The sequence below is a fragment of the Muntiacus reevesi genome, chromosome 1 (genome assembly GCF_963930625.1).
Source record: "Muntiacus reevesi chromosome 1, mMunRee1.1, whole genome shotgun sequence".
Taxonomy (NCBI): domain Eukaryota; kingdom Metazoa; phylum Chordata; class Mammalia; order Artiodactyla; family Cervidae; genus Muntiacus; species Muntiacus reevesi.
The window spans coordinates 17,421,671-17,448,859 of NC_089249.1; the positions used below are offsets into that span (position 1 = coordinate 17,421,671).

Below are 27,189 nucleotides of genomic sequence, written 5' to 3' on the forward strand. Positions count from 1 at the left end.
TCCGTATTGCAAATGTCCCCCCAAAATGCATATTTTCCATTATGGACAATATGAATTATATAAGGGGGCATTTTTTCTGTTTTGCTTTGCCCCCAGGAAACTCAGCTTCATATTTTCAACTAGAATTTTGAAACTGGGTAGATGCACACATATGCACTTTAATTGACCATTTAGTATGGTTTTACTTTTTGTCTTTTGTCTACTTCTAATTTTCTCCTGCTTATATTTTTGTACTTTGTACTATTAATTTATGTAAAATAACTCACATAATATTTAATGCTAACATTGTTTCAGAACAGACCAATGAGAGTTCATATTATGACTTGCTTTTGTGGATGATGAAAAAAATGGACCCTTATAAATGTTAAGAAGCTTGACCAGGGATGAGATATGACCTGTACTGTTTCCTTTATAAGCCAAAACTCACACTCTTAACCAAGGGAGTGTGTTAATCCCCACAGGAATGCTAATGTGAAGTTGACTTTCTGATTGATGCATAGCTTGCTCTGATAAAAGTGAAAGAAAATCTCAGAAGAGCAAGGATGAGAGAGCTAGCGGGTAACAAGCTGGAGTTTCCAAGCTCTGAACAAGAGTCCCAAAATACAAAACTGAAACAGTCCCAAAGTGGTTGGTATTGGCCAAGTACAGAATAGAAGCCCTTGAAACTTTGTTCCAGTAAAGGGTAAGCATCTGGATCCGCAAATGCCAGGCAGAAATAGAGCTAGTATTGCTTTCAGTGGAACACTATATTGAGGACTCTGATAGCACAAGGGGAGCTAGAACAGAAATTGAAACTCTGATATATTGGAATCTAGACAGAATAACCCAGAGAGCAGTGCATCTCAAAATCAGTCTGTGAAATCACATCACCACGAGTGCATTCTGGAAGGATACAGGCTCCTCTAAGGAATTAGTTTCTCATAGACAGCTCTGTGTTCCTCCTAGAACCTATTGGATTGAGAGGTGAGCCAGGAATTCCAAGACCATCGAGTCAAAATGTTCAATGTCCTTGTGGAGAAAGGTCAGTCTTCACAGTGAAGCTCAATGCAAGCCTTCCTCCACCCTCCACAATTGTCATCTTTCCAGAAGGACTTAAAGGACTTACTTGTCACCCTGCTTCTTTAACTTTTATGCACAGTACACCTTGTGAAATGCTGGACTGGATGAAGCCCAAGCTGGAAACAAGATTACCGCGAGAAATATCAATAACCTCAGATATGCAAATGACAGCACCCTTATGGCAGAAAGCGAAGCAGACCCAAAGAGCCTCTTGATGAAAGTGAAAGAGGAAAGTGAAAAAGCTGGCTTAAATCTCAATATTCAAAAAGCTAAGATCATGGCATCCAGTCCATCACTTCATGGCAAAGAGATGGGAAAACAATGACAACAGTGTCAGACTTTATTTTTCTGGGCTCCAAAATCACTGCAGATGGTGACTGCAGCCATGAAATTAAAAGACACTTAGCCTTGGAAGAAAGTTATGACCAACCTAGACAGCATATTAAAAAGCAGGGACATTACTTTGCCAACAAAGGTCCATCTAGTCAAAACTATGGATTTTCCAGTAGTCATGTTTGGATATGAGAGTTGGACCATAAAGAAAGCTGAGTGCTGAAGAATTGATGCTTGAACTGTGGTGTTGGAGAAGACTCTTGAGAGTCCCTTGGACTGCAAGGAGATGCAACCAGTCCATCCTAAAGGAGATCAGTCCTGGGTGTTCTTTGGAAGGACTGATGCTGAAGCTAAAATTCCAATACTTTGGTCACCTGTTGCAAAGAATAGACTCTTTGGAAAAGACCCAGATGTTGGGAAAGATTGAAAGAAGGAGGAAAAGGGGACAACAGAGAATGAGATGGTTGGATGGCACCACTGACTTGATAGATATGAGTTTGTGTTTGCTCCGGGAGTTGGTGATGGACAGGGAAGCCTGGCATGCTACAGTCCACACCAGGTTGTAAGGAGTCAGACACGACTGAGTGACTGAACTGAACTGAACCTGCAGGACTCCTGAAAATTACTATTTCAACTTTGATGTAGAGCTTTAATATTCCAAGGTGAAGGTTTAGCTAATGATGAACCAAACTCAAGTTGTGGAAAAACATCTGATGGCCAAAGAAGAGTATGATAATATTTTTGATGTTATAATTATGTTATTGGAAAAGGGGGATAAGGTGTGGCTAGAAGAATTTGAAAGTGAGGAATAAAAGCAAGCAGAAGTCACTATTTCTCAGGTTTCCTTAATTCATTCCTGAAACTCTAAGCCTCATATGAGTCTGCAACTTGAAAGGGAATAAAGCCAGGTTTCACTTCCTAAAATCTTGGATTTATTCCTCTTCCCCTTCTGAGAAAAATGGTTGCATTTTTTAAAAAAGGCATTTCTACTCTCATTAAAACTGGAGCTTGAAAGATGTTATCAGAATCAGGAAATTAACTCAATCAACCCCATCCTTAAGACCAAGGATATTCTTGTTTACACCACCCCGACTAGAGTCCACTGGACCCCAGATCATCCCTCTCGGGAAGATGTGATGAATACATTCTCCCCACTTTCCCTATTCACATCCCATCTTTTTTCAGAGTTTTTACGTGCCTGAAGAACTTATTCTCTGTGCATTCTTCCATGTAAATAATTTTCTGTAACTCACCCCATTGGCTCTGTCAGGGGCTTCGTTGTTGGCTCAGTGGTAAAGATTCCACCTGCAGTGCAGGAGATGAGGGTTCAATCCCTGGGTCAGGAAGATTCCCTGGAGGAGGAAATGACAGCCCACTCCAGTATTCTTGCTGGGGAAAATCCCAAGGGCAGAGGAGCCTGGCGGGCTACAGGCCATAGTGTTGCAAAGAGTCAGACACAACTGAGCGACTAAGCATGAACACAAGGCTCTGTCAAGCCGATTTGTACTATCAAAGGGGCTGAGGCAAACCTGGAACTTTCCCTTGCCAATAATAGAGGGCTAACAAATTGTGATCATTCCTCTTCTTGAAACATGAGGATGAATTAAAATACTGTATTAGAAAAAGTGACAATAGCTGCTGTAGCGTAGTCACCTGTAACTCTCAATAGCTGAACAAAGTGTTCACAAAAACTCTTCAAGGGCATTTCTGAAAAAAGAGTGAATCTCTTTTTAGTAGTAAGAGAACCAGGGTCCTTCCTTATTGTGAATGTGCATCTTCTTCCGCATGTGCTTCCAGGTTCTGCACGTTCAAAGTGGCAGAAGAGAAAAGAAGATGGATGAGAGTACATGGGAGAAATCTGTGGACAAGTTTTCAAAGTGACTCCCATTACGAGTGCCAATACTGGAAGCCAGTTGCATGGTCCCTACTAAATGTAAGGTGAAGAGGATTTCCATATGAAACCAAGATGAAGGAGAAGCAATCTGGGTTAACAACTAGCCAGTCCCTGATATAGAGATATACATCTATCTCTATGTATAGATATATTCTGTATGTATATCTATATTTGCCTTAATAGCATGTCAAAGCTAATATATGTTAAGAAAGACACAAGGCTGAGTTTAGAGGTAAGAGAAGTAAAAAAAGGAAATTAAGACACAGGAGCTACTTTTTCCCTACAGAAGGTATTTTCCAATATGTTCATATAGGAGCCACCCTTTAATTGCTTTATGAGACAATGAAGACAGAAGTAATGTCCCAGAACTATCCAAGATGGGGAGTCTTATGAAAAACCCTCCAGTGACTAAGGTCCCCAATGATTAGACCAGGATAAGAAAGAAACAGAACTAAATCTTCAACTTTTTCCAACTAGAGTGTAAAGAGTGTAAAGAGAATATTGCCTTGGTGGATCTATCTTATTAAAGCCCTGGTTGGCTGTTCCATTCCCCCAACAATCTTTAAAATTTCTGGCTAGTCTATTGCTTGCTCTAACTATTATCAAGATGTCAGACTAGCTGTGGTGTTGGCTTTCCCTGATCATTGGATGCTTATAACACTGTATTGACAATGCCCTGGGCATGGACTTTTCCACCTACTGCTCAAAATAAAGTCAGTCCCCTCTCCTACCAGTCCTCCTAGCCCTCCCCACTCCAGCAGAACTTCTGGAGCAGTGTTAGGAGTTAGACGGGAGCAGCCTCTGATAAAGAAGCCACAGACTACATCTGTTCTTAATGAGATTCAGTGGACTTTTTAAATAAATATTTCTTAGGTTTTTTTTGTACTTTGATCAATTCCCAAAGTTGCAATTTTTGTGTGTGGCAATTTTGCTCAATTTTATTTTTGCTTTTTAAAGAGAAGATTGTCAGGCTCTTTCCTCAGCTATTTCCAAGGTCTCATTCTCAATTAATTAAATTTTTATTAACTTAGGTTCACTTTGGCAAGCACAGAGTGCCTGGTTGGCACACACAAGGATGTCAGTAGATTGATTATTATAGAAAAGCAATAAGTTCTCAGAAAATATAGATAGTAAGGGAGAGAAGAAGAAGAAAAATCTCCTGGGCTCTAAAGTAGGAGAAAAGTGTTTATTATTCTATATTTAGCTCCAATTTTATCCACTAAATCACTTCCTCCCCTGGGCTAGCATCACAGTCTATGAAATTATGGATTTAGACTAGAGGAAATGGGATATATGAGTCCATATCTCATATTTCTGTTTTCCTGGAAGAGTCAGAGATGGGTTCATCTCTAACAAACAAAGTTCATCAGCCTAATAGTCCCAGGTTTGGCCATCGCAAGAAGAGATGACTTCCAGATATGGGTGGATTTCACTTTGAATGTCAATTTGTGAGCTTTCCTGGCATATTTGAATGTTTGACTGATCTGGTTAAAAATTAACCTTGACTTCAGCTTCAGGAGACCAGAAAATCAAATACTGAGGAAAAAACCAATCTATTAAACCATCTACCATAAACTTTCAAAAACAAGCAGAGATCAAGTTATAGGACAGGTGAGGAGATGGTCAATGAAAGAATTTCAATGCCTGGGGGAAGGGGAAGAGCCAGATCCATGAACATTGCAGGTAAGTTTTCTTATTAATATCTACCGTAATTAAATTAACCCATTACACTGGTAGATAGCACTTTCCAAAGCAATTTAGTCTCCCAGCATGTGATTTATATTATTTTTTAAAAATTAGAACATCTCTGGAAGGCAGCTGCCTATAATGCTGGACAAGAATAGAGACACTTTTTCAAATCTGCCAGTTGGATATTGCAAAGGGAATGGAAGGAATAGAAGCTAATGGGGGACAGGGCAAGACCTTTGCTTTCATTATGAAATCAATATCAAATCATTCAAATTAAATCAAGGTCATTATGACATAAATCAGGGATCTCCAACCCCTGGGCCATGGACTGGGGGTAGAAGGTTCAATGTGTCATAAAGGGGACAACATAATAAGTGCATTAATAGGAGCAAGTCTAATGCAAGCATATTGATCTTATCAGAATCTTATAGTTCAAAGTGGAATGAAGGCTACTGCACTAAGTAAAAGGTTTAGAGTAATGGGAAGTACTGATTGGCTGATTCAGTCTTTGGTATTTGTCGATTCATTCACCAACAAACAACCACTCCTTATATATCTTCTGTGATCCAAGCCGATCCAACAGGTAAACCAATAAAACAATACAGAGTAACACATGGGTAAACCAGGTGCTTATTCATCATAAGAAGAAGACCGCTCTCACCAGCTGTTTAAAGATCACTGCTAAACAGATGGCAGGAGGCTCTGAGTCCATGAGAGGTTTGCATGAGATTGAAAAAGCAGCATTGATTTCATATAGCATGAATTAGAAGATTTTTTTTTTTAATTTCATTGTGTTCAACGTGAAAGTATGTCCGTTCAAAATGCTTCCTGATATTGTCTGGATGAATCACAGCATTGGTGCATGTAGTACTTCATGGAACTAAAGATCAAAATAATATCAATTTCTTTGAATTGTGAAACCATCCAGCCAGTAGACAAAATTTGTAGCACAGTCTCTTTAAGAGAGGCTGATCCATCTCCCAACCTATCTGAACCTTCGTTGATTTTTCTTCTGCTCCAGGTTTCTGGATTTTAGCTCAGCTTGTCCTCTTACTTGTGGCTGATGTCAAGTCTTCAGCAGACTCGGAGCTGTGTGAACCTCGCGGGCCCCCAGGACCTCTGGGACCCATCGGTCCTCCAGGGCCACATGGTTTTGCAGGTGAAAAAGATTCAATGGCTCTCTTGGCCTCCATAGTGTCTCTTTGGTTTCAGTGTTCATAGATTCAGTGAACTCTTCCCAGTGATCTGGTGAGAATATTGATCATTGAGATAAGTCATTTTTTGGTAACGAATGACTATGGCCTCTTTTTCTCAATTCCTTGGAGTCCTAAGATTCATCTACTAAGATAGCCTCCAACTCCCAAGAAATCTGTATGCTCACACTGCTGTCCAGACACCCTGGGTGTGCAGTGCGAATTGAGACGTAGGGACACAGCCCCATCTCTAGGCTACGTAGAGCACTTATGTTGGCATCACGCGGGGCAGGTGTAAGCTGACATTTGTCCAGTGATAACACCGGCATATGGGGCAGCAGATACTTTGACTTTGACTGTTCCCTTGTCATCTGCTGAGAAGTACATTAAGTTAAGTTCCCATGGAGATCCCATCAGCTTTGAAGACTTGTATTCAACTTCTAAAGCAATGGTTTTGAAATCTGGCTGAGCATCCGAATCACTCACAGACTTGTTAAACATGTAGGTTCCTAGTCTCCATCCTCAAGAGAGTCCTCTAGAGGCCTGCAGTGTAGTCTGGCTCTGAGTGACTGGGGGACTCTGGTAGGATGGTGTTCCACAGCTGTTCTGATAAACAGGCATGTTTGCATACCCCTGTTCAGAATTCCTGTTTAGTCCTGCCATAGTGTGATCCTTAGACTTAATCTGGGTAACTTCCAATAATGATCCTTAATACTCAGCCTTATAGCAAAGAAAAGACATGGCAGAACATGTCTAAAGATCCATTCATATACTTATTCATTCAAGTACTCACTTATTGAACATATTTTGAGTGCTAATTTTATAAATGATGCTGAGTATAACATTTAGGAAGAAAATTAAGTACGACTCTTGCTCCTGATTTGGATGAGGCTGTCACTTAAGGGAAGGATTAGAATTCTTTGTGGTAATTCTTTATAACTATGGGAACAGTTAATACCCGATGTGGTACAAGGAGACAGAACTTTTCCAAATCTAGAGGAGACAGGCGAGCCTTCTGGAAGCAGTGATGCTTGAGCTAGGCTTTGACCAGTGAAGGGAAGTAGCTGGAAGGGCAAGAAGCATAGGAAGGAAGAAGTAATTCATTTACTATGCAAAATACAACACCTTAAATGGTTCGTTCTATTTTCTGTTTATTTTGGAATCTAGGCATGCCAGGACCAAGAGGGAGACCTGGGCTTCCTGGACTAGTTGAGAACTGCCCTCCTCTACCTCAATCTGCCTTTTCCGTCAAGCTGAGCGGGCCTTTCCCAGGACCCTCCCAGCCCATTGTCTTCCAGGAAGTTCTGTACAACCATCAGGGCCACTTCAACCCTGCCACTGGCGTGTTCACCTGCAGCGTCCCTGGCGTGTACCAGTTTGGCTTTGACATTGAGTTGTTTCAGAGTGCTGTCAAAGTGGGTCTCATGCGGAATGGCACCCAGCTCCGGGACAAGCAGGCAGAAGCTGGGGATAGCCACGAGCAGGCTTCTGGAAGTTCCATCTTGGAGCTGGAGAAAGGCGACAGGGTCTGGCTGGAGTCTAAGCTGGACAAAGAAGAATCTGAAAAAGGAACTACTCACACTATGTTTTATGGATTTTTGCTCAATGGAAATTAAGACGGCTAGGGGTAACTGCACAGTTCTCTCCCTCAGGTAACTCTGAATTTAAGAAAAGAAGCTTCCTGCATCCCAAATATTTCATCTAGAACTGCTAAATGATGAACAAATCACTAAAACAGTAATGGCCAACTTGGACAAAATGAATGTATTACCAATTGCTGAAACCAATAAAGATGCATGGCTCATCAATTTATCAGTAATTTCTTGTGATTCCCAAATTTCAAGATCCTGGGTGGCAAAAAGTGGGTGAAAAAACAAAGTGAGGTAGGGGGCTGCCCAGCCAGGTTGCTGTTAAACACGCCAGGAAAACCCCCGTTCAGCTCCCGTTTTGCTTGCTCCCACCCCGCCGCCCTGGTGGCTCAGCAGTAGGTAAAGGATCTGCCTGCCAATGTAGGAAAGGTGGGTTCGATCCCTGGGTCAGGAAGATCCCCTGGAGAAGGAAATGGCAACCCACACCAGTATTCTTGCCTGGGAAATCCCATGGACAGAAGAGCCTGATGGGCTACAGTGCTTGGGATCACAGAATTAGATCATGACTTAAGGACTCAACAACACCCCACCTCACCCCCAGGGGACAAAAAACCTCATTCAAAGTCTCAAATCTCTTTTGGGAATTAAGGATGTAAATACAGAAGTAAATATCTCTGGCAGAGATAGCAAGTTTGCTTAAAATACCAAATGAAAATGCTTTCCATCAAAGAATTACCCTAAAGATAATTGGATAAGTGATAGTACATAAGGCAGAGGGTCAAAGATGGAAGTGAAGGAAATTCGGTGGCTTCATAGTTTTCAGATTAATAATTAATTTACTTGAAGCTGCTACTTACTTACCCAGTATCCCTTCTACAAGTTTCTATTATAGCTAATTTTGTTTGCATTGCCTCAATGAACCCATTTAAAAAAAGACAAAAGTAATTTGACCAGCCGCTATTGCATTTAGGGTGGCCACGAAAAACACTATCCTTCCTGGTGAGACCTAAGTGCATGGTACTTACAGGAGTCATATTTAAAAGCGAAATGACTCAACTGGCTTATGTTTTTGGCGTTTGATCTCTGCTCTTTGCTTTCTCCTTTTCTTCTCTAAGGAAAGAAGATGCAGTGCTTACAGCTGCAACAACCATCTTGCAGGCATTAAATCAAAGCCACACAATCCATGGTTGAGCAGGAGGATAAAAGTAACAATGTTTTTTGTACACACATAAGTCAACTTTATACTACTGATGACTAGACTTTTAAAAGAATATTGGGGACTTTCCTGGTGGTCCAGTGGCTAAGACTCTGCCCTCCCAATAAAGGGGGACTGTGTTCAAATCCTGTTCAGGAAACTAGATCCCATATGCTGCAACTAACGATTTCATATTCCACAACTAAGACCCAGTGCCAAATACATAAATTAATATTTTTAATTAATAGTTTTTAAAATAAAAGAATATTGATGGGTTTCTTTTTATTATTGAAGTATAACTTAAATACAGTAAAACACAAATCTAAAGTAAGCTATTTAATTAATTTTATATGCATACAAACATGGACCCATCATTCAGATTGATACATAGAACATTTCTGTCATCCCAGAAGTCTCCTTGGTGCCCTTCCCATCTACAATCACACCTGCATCATTGAATTTATTTTTCTGACTGTCAGCATCATTTATCAATTATCTTTGCCTATGCTCATGCTCAGGAGTGCAGGAGGAGAAGGGGACAACAGAATGAGATGGTTGGATGGCATCCTGGAGTTTGAGCAAGCTCTGGGAGTTGGTAATGGACAGGGAGGCCTGGTGTGCTGCAGCCCATGGGGTTGCAAAGAGTTGGACATAACTAAGCAACTGAACTGAACTGATGCTCACTCTCAGTTGCTCAGACATGTCCAACTCTTTGCGACCCCATTGACAGTAGACTTCTATGCTCCTCTGTCTATGGGATTGTCCTGGCAAGAATACTGGAATGGGTTGCCATTTCCTCCTCCAGGGGATCTTCTCAACCCAAGGATGGAACCCGCATCTCCTGCGTCTCCTGTATTGGCAGATGGATTCTTTATCACTGAACCACCTGGGAAGCTGCCATCTTTGCCTATACTTGTACTTTGTATGAATGATATAATCCAATATAAAATCTTTTGCATCTAGTGTTTTTTCACTCATCATAATGTCTGTGAAATCCTTCCACACTGTGGTAACAGAAGTGAAACGTCTCATTGAATGGAAATGTAGTCTTCCATTACAAATATGCCACCATTTATCTATTTACTCTTCTGCTGATGGATATTAGGGTGACTTTGTGATTGGAACTCTGTATAATGAACATAAGATCCACTTAATAGAGGAGTCACAGATCCAAAATTGTATCACTTGTGCTAAAGCTCATGATACCAAACTTAGATTTAAAATCTAACTTAATTGTAGTTTTGATCTTCCTTCAAAATGTAATCTTAATCAACCAGTCTGGAATTTTCTTGTCAGCACCAATGAGGTAATATGTCATGTAGGTTCTTTCCATCCTCCAAAGGAATGAGTCCATCCATATGATGAAGTCCTCACCATTTCCTTCCCCTCAAAAGACATTGTTGTTCACTGGTATTCTTTATGTTATGTACCACAGCTTGTTCATCCATTCATGAATAGTGACTCACTGGTGTGTTTCCAGTTTGGGGCTGTAACAAATAAAACTGTTAGAAACATTTATGCACAGGTTTTTACACAAATATACATTTTCATTTCTCTAGGATAAATACCCAGGAGTGGGATTGCTGGTTGTAGCTTTTAGTATACGTATCCTGTACATGTCTTTTTAGACTTTTACACAAGTACTTCATTTCTTCAGAGCTATAATACATGGTATTGTGTTTTTCATTTCTATTTGCAATGAGTTCACTGGTAGTAAACAGAAATATGATCGATTTGTGTGTGTGCTGACCTTGTCTCCTTTAACCTTGTCTAACTCACTGATTAGTGCTAGGAGTTTCTTTTGTAGAGTCCTTGAAATTTTAACATAGACAGTTGGGGCAGGTTTATTTCTTTTGTTTCCCGATGGGCATGCCTTTTATCTCCTTTAGCTGTTTATTACAATGGCTACAACGTCTAGTACTATGTTGAAAAAGAGTAAGGGCAAAGGTACTTACCTTTTCCTGATCTTTGGGAAATGAAATTTCATGGATACACATCTGAGGAGTCAGCCTGTGATAAGTTGAAACTATATACTCTAAATGTTACAAAAATCATACTAAAAACACACACACAATAAAACCAAAGGTATAGATAATAGCCCAATAGTGGAGATAAAGAAAATGTTTATATATATATATATATATATAAAATTTGTATAAGGAATACTACCCAACCATAAAAGAGAATGAAATTTTGTCATTTGCAGCAACATGGAGGGACTTGGAGGGCATTACAGAGAAAGACTGTATGATATCACTTGTATGTGGAATCTAAAAAATACAACAAACTAGTGGATAAAAAAAAGAAGCAAACTCACAGATACAGACAACAAACTAGTGGTTACCAGTGGAGAGAGGGAAGGGGGTTAAGAAAAAGGGAAGGGTTATTATGGGATTATACGAAATCATGTGTGTGAAACTTTTGAAAATGTAAAGCACTACAGAGTCTAGAGAATCTTTCATTCGATTAAAAATAAGTAAAAATTTAAAGAGCCACTATAACCAGTGTACATGCTCTTCAATAGGAAATAGTTACGTTAACTATAGGATATCCAGGGTGGTGGTGGTGGTTTAGTCACTAAGTTGTGTCCGACTCTCGTGATCCCATAGCCTATAGCCCACAGGCTCCTTTGTCCATGGGATTCTCCAGGCAAGAATACTGGAGTGGGTTGCCATTTCCTTCTCCAACAGGACATCCATATGTATATGCAATACTATATACAAACAATAGAAATTTGAAAAAAACAAAAATAAATAGAAAAGTTATATGCATATGTGTATGGAAAATACAAAAGGATTAACACCTAAATAAATAAATCAATAAAAATTTTTAAATTCTCAATTATTCCAGAAATTACTAAAAGAAAAAAGAGGGTACAAGTAACACATAGAGCTTCTGTCTGAACATCAACTGGCACAACTTCACCCTGGTTAAAAACCAACAGAGGTCATTAGCCTCAGACAGGCAAAAAATTAAATATTAAAGAATATTGATTTATTAGAACATCTTCCTCATACCTTTGACAGGCAAACAAGTGAAAGAGGAACAGAGCAGCTGAAGACATACCCCTTACAACAACTTCCATCTTTGCATCAGGATGTCTGGGAGAGGAGGACAATCTCTCTCCATGGTGTGTGTAGGTAAGTGTAATCACTACTGACTGATAGAGAATTGGATTCCATATGTTGTTACGAAGAACTATCCAAAGGACTCTCTCCTGCCAACACTTGTGATTCATTTTATGATCATAATAATTCTGAGATACAATTTTCCCACAACACAGGCAAAAGGATAGATTTCATTTCAGCATTTCCAATCAGATACAGCAAATACAAGTGGAAACTTCCATTTCCACCCCCTTATATTTGGACTGAAGCTTATGCTATCAATTTGTAAATAGCCCTAATTAATAGCAAATTAGCACAAGGGACTTATGATATAAAGAAAACAGAAGGAGAGAGAATGTAAAAATTTCATGTGTTTGACTGTGGAATGCGTGTTTCTGTTTCCCTTCTCTACAGTGATGAATACAATATCAAGCTCTTTCCCATTTCACAAGTTGTCATGAAAAGGAGATTAAGGACGTGAAAGACACGTGTCTAGACACCATAGACAATTTTTGTATGTTCATCTTAGAATGGATCCATCTCTGATGGATGCTCTGGGTTGTCACATTAGTTACCATCACCACTTTGAGGGGTCACCTTCCTTTGTTGGGAAATCAGCATAGCATGCTCACAGGAAGGTCAGAAGATGGGAGGGAAGTATCACATACTCAGGAGATATACCGTAACGTCCGTATATGGTGTGAGACCCTTTTCATACCTCGTTTTCTTTAAGGCTCAAAACCACTTAACGAGGAAGGTGCTATTTACTGCACCGTTCTGAATATTAAGCAGAGAGCACAAGGTGACCTGGGACACATTTCACAAAATGGACGTACTGAGGCGGCTAGGACTTACATTCCCTCTCTCTGAGTGACTTTGGAAAACACGTGAAAAAATGAGTGTAATTGTTCTCTTTGTGACTTTTCTTCTTTTTTACTCGAAGCTTCAAAAAAACCATAAATGAAGGTCAGCTTTGCTGCAGAAAATTGATGATGGTTTGCTTGCCTTTGGAAGGAAGTAGAGTTGCCTGGAGCTAGACGTAGAAATGGGGGGTTGATTGCAAATGGGTACATGGGGTCTTTTGAGGACGATGGGGATCTTCTAAAATTGGATGGTGGTGGTGGTTACACAACCGTGGGAATTTGTTTAAAATCGTTAAATTTTACACTTAAAATGAAAGAGTTTCATGGTATACAAACTATATCTCAACAAAGAGCTGTCTTTTTTTGTTTGTTTCTTCTTCCTTTTTTCAGTGCATTCTTACCTGTTGAAATGTTAACACTTGGACGTGTATACTCAACAAAAGTAACTTCATCAATGTTTCACTGATGAGATGAATTTTGGTTTTCTAGGATAATTTTTGTTTGTACATATGCTAACCCATAAACAGAGGCACCTATCTTAACAGTTTTTCTTCTCATGTCTATGCTGTATTACCACTGCTTAATTAAGGCAGGTAAAGGGGTGTCATTCAAGGAAAGTCCTACATGTTTGTATAGTTTCAGTTACTGGTTGAGCATTTTCTTTACAGCCAACAGTGCATTAGATGCTTTGTTTGTCACTGATTCTCACCACAACCCTCATTATCTATATGTCACAATTTGGAAAGAGATATTCAGAGAAACTAAATTACTCAAGCTCTGATTTTTATTTTGCTATGATATGGTATCTATTTACCAATTATTTTTGTCACTTAGGCCTGGAATATATTTTATATAACCCTATATACCATTATAAAATGAAATGTAACTTTTTTTTTTACTGATTAAAAAAAAAACCACCCAACAACATCATTTCCAAAGACCATCCTGTGTTTCAATACTTCAGGATCAAGCAAAGGTCTTTGGATCCCCAAATAATTGAAAGTTATTCCACTGTTTGGCCTGAATTTGTTCATCATCACTTGTTCACCTGACAGCTTCTCTTTCTGTGCATTTTAAAATACAACAATTAGTTCCCTTTGAGGAAATCATGGAGGATATCCCAAGATGAGTGAACTCTGAATTTTTTTAAAAATTTATTTATTTTTAATTGGAGGATAATTGCTTCACTGTATTTTGTTGGTTGCTGTCATACATCAACATGAATCAGTCATAGGTATACATATGTCCCCCTGTCCTGAACCCTAACTGTTTTTCAAGGATGAAAAGTTTACCATGCAGATACAAGGAAAACATTTAGTAAGCAGTGTAGAATCAATAAATGAAGCCCCCAGTCGACTTGTTTTTGAGGAAACACCAGGCTTAAGGGCTGCAGGTGTCTAGCCGTCATAAGGATAATACCACAAGACTATTTACTTAAAGAGATGAGGGACGGAAAGACACAGGATGTTTGAGTGTCCTAGAGAAAACCTCTAGGTCATCAGAAGTTCAGATTTCAGTAAGAATATTAACAGCAAATACAAGGAAACTACAGACTATCTTTGGCCCTGATTGCACCCCATTAAGTGGGGGGGGGGGGGGGGGGGCGGATATCCTTGGCAGTCCAGTGGTTAAAACTTCTTCTAGTGCAGGGGTTGTGGTTTCAATCCCTACTAGGGGAGCAAAGATCCCACATGCCTCTCTGCCAAAAAAACCAAGACATAAAACAGAAGCAATATAGTAACAAATTCAATAAAGACTTTAAAATGAAAAAAGAAGAAGGAAAGAGGGGGGAAGTCTCTCTTTATGACCAAGTTCACAGTTATTTTTTGAGGTTGGGAGACCTGGCTGCCAAGGCAGTGTTGGGAGCATAATCTTTCAGGAGAAGCAGCCCCATCTTCCAACTTATGTGAATATTTATCCGTTTGATCCCCTGCTCTAGATGTCTGGATTTTAGCTTTGTCTGTTCTATCAGTCACGGCTGATGCCACTTCTCCAGAAGTTACCGGGTCCTGTGATTCTCGAGGACTTCCAGGATTTCCAGGGCCCCCAGGCCCTCAAGGGTTACATGGTCCTCCAGGTGAGAAAACATTTCTCTTCACATTGCATCGGTCACTTCTTTCTGACTGAAATACCTGTAAGCTCGAGGAAATATCCAGATGCTTCTGATGGTCAGTAATAATGGAGACAATGGTTTTTGGGGGGAAATTACCAAGGTTTCCCACTTCCCAGCCCATCTACACACCTAGAGTCTTAACGCAGATGATGAGGTTTTTACCCCAGAAAAATGTCAGGGATGGGTTCTGAAGAAGCCGCCATGTGAACTTAAAATGACAGTTCAGACAGTATATTGGTGTACTCTTTAATATGGCTTAGTTACCCTGTGCTGTGCTTACTTGCTCAGTCGTGTCCAAGTCTTTGTAACCCCATGGACTGTAGCCCACCAGGCTCCTCTGTCCATGGGGATTCTCCAGGCAAGAATACTGGAGTGGGTTGCCAGGCCCTCCTCCAGGGGATCTTCCCAACCCAGGGATCAAACCCAGGTCTCCCACATGGCAGGCAGATTCTTTACCATCTGAGCCACCAGGGAAGCCCAAGAATACTGGAGTGGGTAGCCTATCCCTTCTCCAGGGGAACTTCCCAATGCAGGAATCGAACTGGGGTCTTCTGAAGTACAGGCGGATTCTTTACCAACTGCGCTACCAGGGAAGCCCATAATTATTGTGTTCACCCTCAATTCACACTGGAATACTGTTGAGTTTCCTGCAAACTCAAGGGCAAAATGGTATTGTAGAAAACAACTGAGAATAAGGCATTGTGCACTTTCTCCTCAATTCTGAGAACTTACTTTGCCATCTCAGTCTCACTGGAAATTATTCACCAGAGTGATCCAGCATCATTGATTCCTTAACCTGACTGCCTTTAAATCATCTGTGGACATTGGTTAATATTCAGGTTCGAGGTTTCATCCCCTTGAAATTCCAATTCAGATGGTCACGTATTATTAACTAAGACACTACTATTCACAGGTTCCACAGCTGACTCTCGTGCACAGTCCAGCCAGGGAAATGTTTCTCTAATACCCCTTTTTATCTCTAGAATGCTACAGTTCCTAGCGTTCCCTGTGTCAGCATCTTCCCTGAGTACTCCTTACTTAGCGTTTGTGATAATAAAAGCATCATACCTATGAAACGAATTGAAAGGGCAATTCAAGCAATTATTTATTGAATCACTGCTTCCAAAAATATACTGTGCCTATCAGCTGGACCTTGGATATCATATGATCGTGTTTTAGGAACAAGATTAGGTAGGCCACTGGCTCATCATCTATTTAAGGAAACAAAACAGGTACTTAATGGGAGAGAGGACTATTCAGTGTAAGCAAATGCTACAATCAAAGTAAATACTGGATTCTGACACTGTAATGACAGAGAGGGGAGGAAAAAGGATGTGTAAGATGATCCTTGAAGGGAGAGTGTAAGTTAGTAGGAGGGGTGGTGTGGAAAGGCATTTATGGACTGTGAAATGTATGAACTTCAAATCTCCTCTATCTTCCTTCTGTTACTTTGGTGTTTAGGGCCCCGAGGCCCTCCAGGATTCCAAGGACCACCTGGAGACATCAAGAGTTGCTCGTCTCCCCCTAAATCTGCCTTTGCAGTGAAGCTGAGTGATCCCCTCCCAGCCCCCTCCCAGCCCATTGTCTTCAAGGAAGCCCTGCATAATGACCAGGACCACTTCAATCTTACCACGGGAGTGTTCACCTGCACCATCCCTGGCGTGTACCACTTTGGCTTTGATGTTGAGCTATTCCAGCACGCTGTAAAGTTAGGGCTCATGAAGAATGGCACTCAAATCCTGGAGAAGGAGTCCCAGGCCAAGGACAATTATAGGCATCTTTCCGGAAATATCATCTTGCAGCTGACATTGGGAGACAGGGTCTGGCTGGAATCCAAGCTAGACACAGCAGAGGCTGAGAAAGGATCGATTCAGAGTTTGTTCTTTGGGTATTTGCTCTATGGAAACTATCCTGGCTAAAGGCTAATGGCACACTTCAATTCCTCAAGTGGTCCTAAACCTCACAGCAAACTTCCCTCCCCTCCCCCCAATACTTTTCAGTGATCATGAATAAATTACATTAAGAATGTCCAATTTACCCCTGTGAATGTAACCCTAAAAAGCAGTAATGATTAATTATCCATTAACTGGTCAACAATTTCTTATTGAAAGCCCATGAAATTTCATGTATTCTGCTATACCCTAGGAACTTTGGGGAGAGGGTAGGTCAGGAAACCAGAGCTGGTTGAGGCTGGGGAACCAGGAAAGTCATCAAGCCTTTTCTAGATTATGTCTGATAGTTTTCACCAGAGGAAAAAAAATAGTCTTGATCACAGCCCTGACACCAGTTCAATTTCACAATTTATAGTATAGCTAGGAAAGCAAATATCCCAAAGAGATGAAGAAAATTTGCTTCAAGTCACACTAAGCTATGAATACAATCTACCAAGTACATATTTTGCATTTGATGCATACTGCATACTTTGAAGATGGTTTGAGCAGGGAGCAAGGGTACAGATTAAAGGAATTATTTTGTTGCTTAATAGTCCTCAGAGACTATGCAGCACCCATTCTATCCCTTGTTAAATTTATTTCTAACAGAGCTCGAACTTTGGGTATCAATGAACCTAGTTAGAGGCTTGATCTTCACCCTCTTTGCAAACCATGGGTCACTTGTGACACCATCTGGAGAATGAAATATAGTCAGGCGGGCTTCCTGGATGATTCTTTCAAAGACAAATCCTCAAGTGACTTGTTCCTTTGGATTTTTATCCTTTGCCCTCTACTCTTCCCTCTTCACCCATCACCCCTCCCCCACTCCCACACCCAAGAAGAAGCAATGCCTGTGGCAGAAGCAGCTGTTTGCAAACCTGAGAACAAAAGACATGTATTGCTAAGCAGACTGAAGGAGTAGGAAACAGATTAGATAATGTCCTTGCACAGACACACCAGACTTACAGATGAGAATAACAATCCCTGATTTGAGTAAGCCAATGCACACTGGCTTCTGTTAGATGTAGCCAGATGCAGCCCTGATAAACCTGTTCTTTTCCTTCACAGACTTGCTCTCCTCTAGAGACTTCACCTACCATCCACTCTCCTTACTCTTCCCCCTTTCCTTTCCATCATCTCTTAAACATCTACACTGTGCTAAGAGATAATCTCTAACCTTAACAATCCCACTCTAATTCACACACAGACACGAGAACGAGTCACATCTCTGTAATGTGCACACAGAGGCATTCTCAGGGTTGCTGTATCAATGTGTCCAAAACTGAGTTCATGACTGCTTCTTCCTCTAACACCTTCTGTATTTCCATTGTTTCCTTTCCCCATGAAACATCACCATCCACTGATTAGTGCCACCTACCTCCCCTCATGCCACCTCCCCAGTCCAATCGTCACCAAGCTAAATCAATTTCCGTCGTTATATTCCTACAAGCAACACCATCATCTTCACCTGTCACTGTGCTAACTGATGGGCCAGTCCTCCACTCGGTGCTCTTTGATTGGATTTATCTCATCCCAGCAGGGAATGGTCATTGCACAAAAGACAAGGTTTTCATATTAGTCTCTGGTTAAAATCATCTCATGGCTTCTCATTTTTCTTAGGATAAAAATCAAATTGTAATTGCATATTTGAATATTGCTAAGAGAGTAAATCTTAAAAGTTCTTGTCACAAGAAAATAAATTCTTTACCTATGTATGATAACAGATGTTATGTAGACTTACTATGGTGATCATTTCACAATATACATGCAAATATTGAATCATTCTGTTGTGCATCTGGAAATAACTTCATTTTGTCAATGATACCTCAATCAAAACAATAAAAAATAAATTATTAATATGATTTACCTTACACCTCTCCATATTTTTTTCCTACTACAGTTTTCCTTAGTGACCGGTTTCCAGCTACACTAAAGTTTTAGGCCCTCAAATAATGTATGGTCATTGGACTGCACTGCCACAGGGCATTTGCACTGTTCATCCCTCTGCCTAGGTCACTTATCTCCATAATCACCAACATTTTTTGTGCTGAGTCAGAATTCAGAAATAGCTTCTTGAGAAAGGAACTAATAATAAACTAACTGGCCCCTTTTATGCATTCTTTCATTATGATTTTCTTACTTCTTTGTAATAACAGCCATCACTTTATTCTTACATCTAAAAAATTCTCAGACTAATGTCTCTCTCCTCTGCTAAACTGTGAGTTTCCTGATATCAAAAACTAGCTGTTATTTTGGTCTTTATTGTAATCTCAAAATCCCACATATGTCTAGCACATTCTAGGTGCTCAGTAGTTTTTGAAATAATGAGAGCAGAGAAGCACTTAGCACAGTTGTTAGCACATGGTAAGTTTAACTTGCTATAATCAGATTTGCTATTTTGTTCTTACTAAAAATTGACTTTGTACCAATCATAACTTGTAGTGTGATTTAGTCAACACTCACTCAAACCATTCATGCATTTATTCAGTAGACAGATATTTACAGAGTGATAGGGAGAGCAACAAGAAGAAACAAAATGATGTATATTAAGTACTTACTATGCTCCAAGCCCTTCACTCTCAATAAAATAGATTTACATGCCTGTGTCTTAATTTACCTGGTGCTCTATAATATCCAAGAATATTTTGAAAGAAGACATATTGTTTCACCAATATTTTTGAGTTATTTCTGAAAATTTGCAAAGAAGACGGAAACAGTGCATTCTCTTTTTTTCAAACGTTTTAGTTGTTTCTGGATATGAAGTCTCTACTAATGGTAAGGAACATCAGTGAGGCATTTTATCCATGCAAAACCCTTTTAATATAAATTTTCCCACTCAATTTCTCCCCATTTTTAGAAGGGATTTTTATAACTATGTAGGGATCAAAAAACACATAAAGCACAAAACTGACACTTGCCACTTCTGACCTACTGTGTGTGTGTGTGCGCGCATACACACACACATGTTCACATACACACATGCGCATGTGTAGCCAAGGCGTGAAGGTAGGTATAACTTTCCCATGAGTGGGAAAGAAACATTTCCTACTAATTTCTACTTACTAATGTCGACTTAAAAGATACACGATGTGAGAGTTGCAAGCTAAGTTCCATCTGGGGCAAAAATGAGGACTGCAGCCAGGAGACAGCACCTCGGATAGCTCTGAGAGACTGCTCCAGAGATGTGGGGTCGGGGTGGGGGAGAAGGTCAGTATATATGCGATTCTGCTAAAGAGGGGATATGTGGAATCAACCACATGTTTTTCCAGAAAATTTCTGCTAGTCTCGTGGAGCTTTTGCTAGTCACACGCAATAGTCATCACTATGAAGGATTTTAGTGCTTTCTAGAAATGAGGAGACATAAGAATTGGGCTCAAAAAATTGGCTCTGGAAAATATCTATCTGAAGACCTGTTCTGCCAGTTTTCCCCTGAGCACAGAGTACCTCATTTCTCTTTTCTACCCTGAACTCCTTTCAGGGGCTGTGGAAGGTCAGCAGCTGCAGCAGCACATGATTTAATCCTTGTAGAGGTAGATGGCAAGTGCCAATTTGTAGCTGACACTAACAATGGTGGGAGGGAGAGGAAGGAAAGATTAAAACATCATAGCTTCTACTATCCAGAATGAATGACCTTTTGTTTAAACACTAACACGGTTCTAGGGCATGGAAATGTTGACCAGGCCATGCATCTCTGCTAAATGTTTACTTTCAGTGTAACAGAAAGTGTACACATCATTTGTCTCACAAGAAAGACGGACATGATTTCAGTGATGTGACCGGCTTAGACTGTTTTTCTGTTCCCTGCAGCCAATACTCTAAGTCCCTTTCATCCCATTTGGATGAACCACAGGTGAACTGAGCTGTCAGAAAGAAGTTCAGAGGAGGTTTGTCCCTAAACATAATCCTAACCCCTCCTTTTAGATATGTTGCCAAAAAATAGTCCAATTTTACACTGAACTTCCTAGCACTTACTTTTATACCATTTGTAGTTATTTATGTATATTAGAGTTAGCACCTTATACTTTTAGATTTTAATAACAGATACAAACTAACTTATTGCAACAATCATACAGAAACACATATATGGTACTAAAACATACACAATGTGTGTGAATATATATGTGTGAATACATACATAGGAATATACATGTATGAATATATACATGTGTGAATATATATGTATACAAAATACTACTTATATATAATTATACATTTTTATTTATATATTTTTACTTGTTTACTATTTATAAGCTTTCCTCTTCAGAAATCAATCTTGAGGGGCCCTCTAATTAATTTCCAAGTACACAGACTGTTTTAAAAAAATCCTTAGATCTGAAAAGATACACTTCCAGCCAAAAAGTAAGTGGGTATGTATATAACAAAATAAGAGGAGCTGAATCAGGGTAAAACTGTGAAGGAAGAGAAAGGGCCTGAAACATGGCAACAACTTAGAAGAACATGGGAGGTTAAGATTTCATTCCACTTAACTTGTTTGCACAGCTGTGATGTAAAGCTTTTCCATCTAACATCTTATATAAGGTCTGCTACTGTACGTATATCACTTAATTGACTCAGGATAACTATCAAAGTAAAAGGCCTGAAGTTTATGCCACGGGTACTAAAATAAACTGATCAAATACTGAAACAACACTGAAAAGCATATGAGATAAGACAGTAGATGGCAAAGTGTATATGCTCAAAAATGTTCCCCTAGAAGGGGTAGAATTTGCAGTAGTGTGCCTTTCTGGCCTAGCACACTCCCCAACCCTTCACATCCCCTAAAACAGCAGAGAAGTCTGTAGCCTTACCACTCGCCTAGGGTGCCACAAAGAGGAGTTCAGAGCTGGAAAAATCACCTGGAAATTTAAAGGAAGTAAGTGTTGGCAGCTGGAGAGTCTCTAGACCCAAGGTGTGAGTATGAACTCTGAGTACTGGCTGAGACTTACATATGCAAGAGATAACAGAGGCAGGCAGAGACAAGAAAGAAATCTGTCCTTGAAAGACACAGCAGCTCCGGACAAGACTTGTGATTTTTTGCCTTTTCAACTGAATGTATCTCACAGTGATGCAGTTTGGACAGAAGAGCACTGAAGCCTTGTGGCCTCAAGGTGGTAGAGGGTAGAGCCAGCCATGTAGTTGGAAATTAGGTTATCCCCCCAAGCAAGATACCCACGGGGTGAGCCCAATCTCTCTCTAAATTCTACTTGTATGTTTGGCAGCAAATTACACAGGCATGGGGAAAACCCACAGAGGTCTGGTTAAAAAAATTAAATCAAGAGTTAGAGACCCAAGAAAGAGAGCAGTAATATTAGCAGGGTAAATATTTGCAGCTAGAATTCAGACATGCTAACTGCCTAATAGAACAATATAGAAAATAATATAGAAATATAACATATGGAAATATATATTATTTATGTATTATAAATAAATAGAAGCAATATAGAAAATAACAATCCTCAGAACAGCTTAGTAAAACCCAGAGTCTCAACAATGTATTATCTATGATAACTAGTTTTCAAGCAAAAAAATTACAATAAACAGAAACACGAGAAACAGTTTCCCATCTTCAGCGGAGAAAAAAGAGCAGCTGATAGAAATTGACTTCAACCAGGCCCAGATGTTGAAATTAACAAAGACTTAAAAGCAACTATCATAAATATATATATTTTTTTAAATAAGGGAAGTGTGTTCAAAAATAAAGGAAATACATGTTTAGAGAGGGAATTGCAATAGCAAAATAAAAATTACATTCCAAAAGTAAATTTGAGCGCTGAAAAAGAAAATACTGAAATAAAAATTAACTAGATTAGGTCAAAAGCAGATTGAAGCTGGCAGGGGGAAGGATCAATAAAATAAAGATCAAGGGAATTATCCAATCCAAAAAACAAAATGAAAAAATATTGAAGGAAAAGAAACAAACTCTCAGTGACCCTTGGGACAAATGCTATGTGATTCAGCATAAGTGTAATTCGTCAAGCTACTAGAAGTTTGCTTTGAAATGTAAATGGTATAATGTTAATTCTTACAAAATGTTTATAATATATATTTCAACAAGTTTTGAGTTTGCTTCCATCATTCTTTCTAGGATGTTTGTTTATTTCATTAAATAGCTCATTTTAAATATAAATGTACGTATATGCTAAACAGAAACAGACTGACAAATGCAGAAAAACTCACAGTTACCAAAGAAGAGAGGGAAAATACAAATTAGGGGCAAGGAATTAGCAGATGCAAACTACTATGAATAAAGTAGATAAGCAACAAGGATATATTGTTTAGCACAGGGAATTATAGCCAATATGTTGTAACAGCTTTTAACGGAGTATAATCTGTAAAAATACTGAATCACTATGCTCTACACCTGAAACGAGTATTGAGATTCAACTATATGTCAATTAAAAATTATTTTTTAAATAAAAGAAAGGATGAATAGTTAGTTGCTCTGACATTTGATCCTCACCTTTCTCAAAGAAGTTTGTAAATGTAACCAATCAGACATTTTCTAAACCTTAGATCTAATGCTCTTGAGTGGTTTATTTTAAATAAATATGCAACTTACTAATGTATTGATAAAACATGGAAGCTAGTCATGTACCCCTTATGACCAGAAGGACCAGGTGAGTGTCAAAGTATAAAGCCCTGCCTGCATGTCTAGTTGGTTCAGTCGTGTCTGACTCTTTGTGACCCCATGGACTATAGCCCGCCAGGCTTCTCTGTCCATGGAATTCCCCAGGCAAGAATACCGGAGTGGGTTGCCATTTCCTTCTCCAGGGGGTCTTCCTGACCTGGGGATCGAACCCGTGTCTCCTGCAGCTCTGGCACTGCAGGTGGATTCTTCACCGCTGAGCCAGCAGGGAAGACATAAAACCCTAGAGATCCCCGAACGAAATGTCCCTCCTGAGCCATCTTGCCCTGCAGCCGGCACTCTGGAACTTGATCATTTTCTGGGATGAGAAAAGAGATCCCATAATCCCTGCTTGACAGATTTAGAATCTCCCAAATGTCTCTGTTTTATTTGTGATGGCTTCTCTGTCGTCTTCTTTGCCCATTTTCAGTAAAGTGTGTTTCCTGTAGAATTACTATTTCATGGGACTGTGCTGACCATTCAGCACTGTCTGATATTTCAGTTGGAGTTTGACGTCCAGGAGGTTGGTCTGGAAAGAGACATTTCTGGAACTGTTAGCATCTAGAAGTTATTTAAAAGCACAACATGGGATGAAATCACATGTGAGGTGAATGGATTGTTGTTGCTGTTTAGTTATTAAATTGTGTCCGATTCCTTGTGACCCCATGGCCTATACCCCACCAGGCTCCTCTGTCCATGGGATTCTCCGGGCAAGGAAACTGGAGTGGATTACCACTTCCTTCTGCAGGGAATCTTCCTGACCGAGGGATTGAACCCATGTCTCTTGCATCTCCTGCACTGGCAGGCAGATTCTTTACCACTGAGCCCCCAGGAAAGCCCCGGGGTGAAAGGAGTTAAGAAGTAAAAACACATCTAAAAAACAGGACATGCCAATGTATAGGGGATTGAGAAAGAAACCTCTGGGGTTGGAGGAAAGTCAGGCAAGTCTGGTGACACAGGCGTCAAGGGAGAAAAGTAGCAACAAGTTAGGGATCAAGTGTGTCAAGCAGAAGGTTGACTGACCATCTGGATCCAATTTTAGGATTATTCGTGACATTGGTAATAATACTTTTGGTGGGACAACACAGAAAGCTTGAGTGAAGTATGTTGAAAAGAAAGAGAAATTAGGAACTGAAGTATAGACAACTGTATTAGGGCCACAGAACTGAGTGATTGAGCTGACATTTCTTCTCTCATGGTTCTGGAGGCTGGATATTTGAGATCAAGGTGTTGGTAGGGCTGGCTTTCTCTGAGGCCTCTCTCCCTGACTTGTAGACGGCCACCTTCTTACTGAGTCTTCACATGCTTTTTTTCCCTCTGCCCCTTCCTGTGCCCAAATTTCCAGTTCATAATAGGATCAGGATTCCCCCTCATGACCTTAATCAGCTCCTTAAAAGTCCTGTAATATTCTGAGGTGCTAGGGGTTGGGACTTCAGCATGATAATTTCGTGCGTATATAACTCAGCTCATAGAAACTTTCTTGAGAAGATTTTGTGTAAAGAGGATAAACCAGGCAGTAGTTGGAGAAGACTTTGTTTTTTTTTCCATTTATTTTTATCAGTTGGAGGCTAATTACTTTACAATATTGTAGTGATTTTTGCCATACATTGACATGAATCAGCAATGGATTTATATGTATTCCCCATCCCGATCCCCCCTCCCTGGAGAAGACTTTGGTGTCAAGGGAGAATTTTCTCTTTGAAGATGTGGAAACCTGGTGTGGTTGCACACAGAAGGAATAATCTAGTAGAGAACAGAACTAGGTGAGAGAGGGGAGACTTAGTAAAACTATGTCCACAAGTAGCTCAAGAAAACAGGACCAAGTGCGTAAATGGAATTCCTACATAGCGTTGCAGCCATCAGTCTGAGGAACAAGACAGAAAGAAGGCAGAAAATTCAGCTGCAGGGCAGAACTGTGAGTCAGCGTGATGGAAGGACTTTGAAAAGTTTGCTTCTAATTGTTTATTTTTCTAGGCAAAACAGAACACAGGGTCATCAGCTGAATGTTGGTGCTGGAGATCTTCAGAGAGAATGAGGGTGTGAATTGTAAATGGGAGTGAAGGACAAAGCATGGAGTTGCTAAGCAACAGAAAGGATCTAATTGTGACCGGTGGTCCTGAATTGAGAGTGAAATCACTGTGGCTGCATACTAACGATTTCCCAATTGTGAACAAAGCCTGAATACTGAAAAGTGCAAAGCACATGAACAATATGATAGGTGACTATAAAATAACTGCCTGGGCAGAATTCTTTTAAAAGACCCCATGCTCCTTTTAGGACTTGTAACTAAGTTTTCTTCATCTTAATACATACACATCAATCATTTAAAAATGTAGTTTAGGACTCCCCTGGTGGTCCAGTGGTTAACACTCCTCCCGCCAATGCAGGGGCCATGGGTTCCATCGTTGGTTCGGGAAGATCCTACTTGCTGTAGGGCATCTAAGCCCTTGCGCCACAACTACCGACCCCACACTCTAGAGCCCGAGAGCTGAAACCACTGAACCTTCACACCTAGAGCCCGTGCTCCAGAAAAGAGGAGACCCCGCTCAAGGCAAGTAGAGAAAGCCCATATGAAGCAATGAAGACCCAACCCAGTCAAAAATAAATAAATAAACTAATTTAAAAAAATTTAAATGTAGTCTAGGTTTGCATGTTTTTGAAGTGTTTATTTATTAATTTTAGTATGTGCTTTTTTGTTGTTTTTGTTTGTTTTTTATGGGATCTCAGTTTCCCCAACTGGGGATTAAACCCAGAATCCTGACCATTAGGCCACCAGGGAGCTCCCGGCTTGCATGCTCTTTAAATTTATAAACATGGGATGTTATTGTAAGAATCCTTTAAACCAACAGTACTTTCACTTCACAGTACGTGTAACATGTGTGGGCAATGTCATTTAATTTCGTTGTGTAGCACTCCATGACATGTGTGCACTGGGAATCCTGTTTCTATGCTACTGTCAAGGTACATCTGAGTTGTTATTACGCTACTGCGAACACGCTTACCTGCTGTTCAATATGCCGCCAGTTCTTTAAGGATACACTAGGTATATTCCGTACAAAACTTTCCCCCATAACACCTTTCTTTATCTGACTAGGAATCCATCGATGAACACTATCAGCCAGTTTTGGGGAAAATGCATGCATGTTAAGTCTTACAATCCTTGAACAGGGTTTCTCTTTATCTTATTTAAAACCTTTCAGTAAAAATGTAATAATAGTTTCACAATTCTGTTAGGTCTCATCCTAGGTACATTTGCTTTAAAAAATAAAAGATACAGTGCCCTCCGTTACTCTGGGCCTTCCTCCCAGCAGTCAGTAGGCACAGGCCTGTTGGAGGCAGAGCAGAGATGGCCATGGGAACCACCAAACAATGGGGGATGCAGTTGAATCAACCCCTTCTTGCTCTTTTCTGCCGGCTCACTCTGTGAGCTTGGCTCCCTCTTTCCCAGCCCAGGTTACCTATATTTGCTATTTTTGTTGCTAGTTAAATTGCATGGTTTCATTTTATATTCTGACTAATTGATTCTGCTATAGAAAGCACAACTGATTTTTGAGTTAAATTATATCCAAAATGTTTGTTAATCTTCATTAATTTAATA

The 27,189-nt window shown here is 39.9% G+C and overlaps 2 protein-coding genes across 2 annotated transcripts; both read left to right on the forward strand.

Moving 5' to 3' along the window:
* Nucleotides 1-4,832: 4,832 nt before the first annotated feature.
* On the forward strand, nt 4,833-7,784 carry LOC136159234 (protein HP-25 homolog 1-like). Its single transcript, XM_065921215.1, has 3 exons — nt 4,833-4,969; nt 5,997-6,140; nt 7,333-7,784. Exons 1-3 carry the CDS (start codon nt 4,906-4,908, stop codon nt 7,782-7,784), a joined length of 660 nt encoding a protein of 219 aa, XP_065777287.1. The 5' UTR covers nt 4,833-4,905.
* Nucleotides 7,785-11,985: 4,201 nt separating this feature from the next.
* On the forward strand, nt 11,986-18,789 carry LOC136159240 (protein HP-25 homolog 2-like). The gene is made up of 3 exons (XM_065921228.1): nt 11,986-12,092; nt 14,862-14,999; nt 16,497-18,789. Exons 1-3 carry the CDS (start codon nt 12,050-12,052, stop codon nt 16,952-16,954), a joined length of 639 nt encoding a protein of 212 aa, XP_065777300.1. The 5' UTR covers nt 11,986-12,049; the 3' UTR covers nt 16,955-18,789.
* The last annotated feature ends 8,400 nt before the right edge of the window (nt 18,790-27,189 follow it).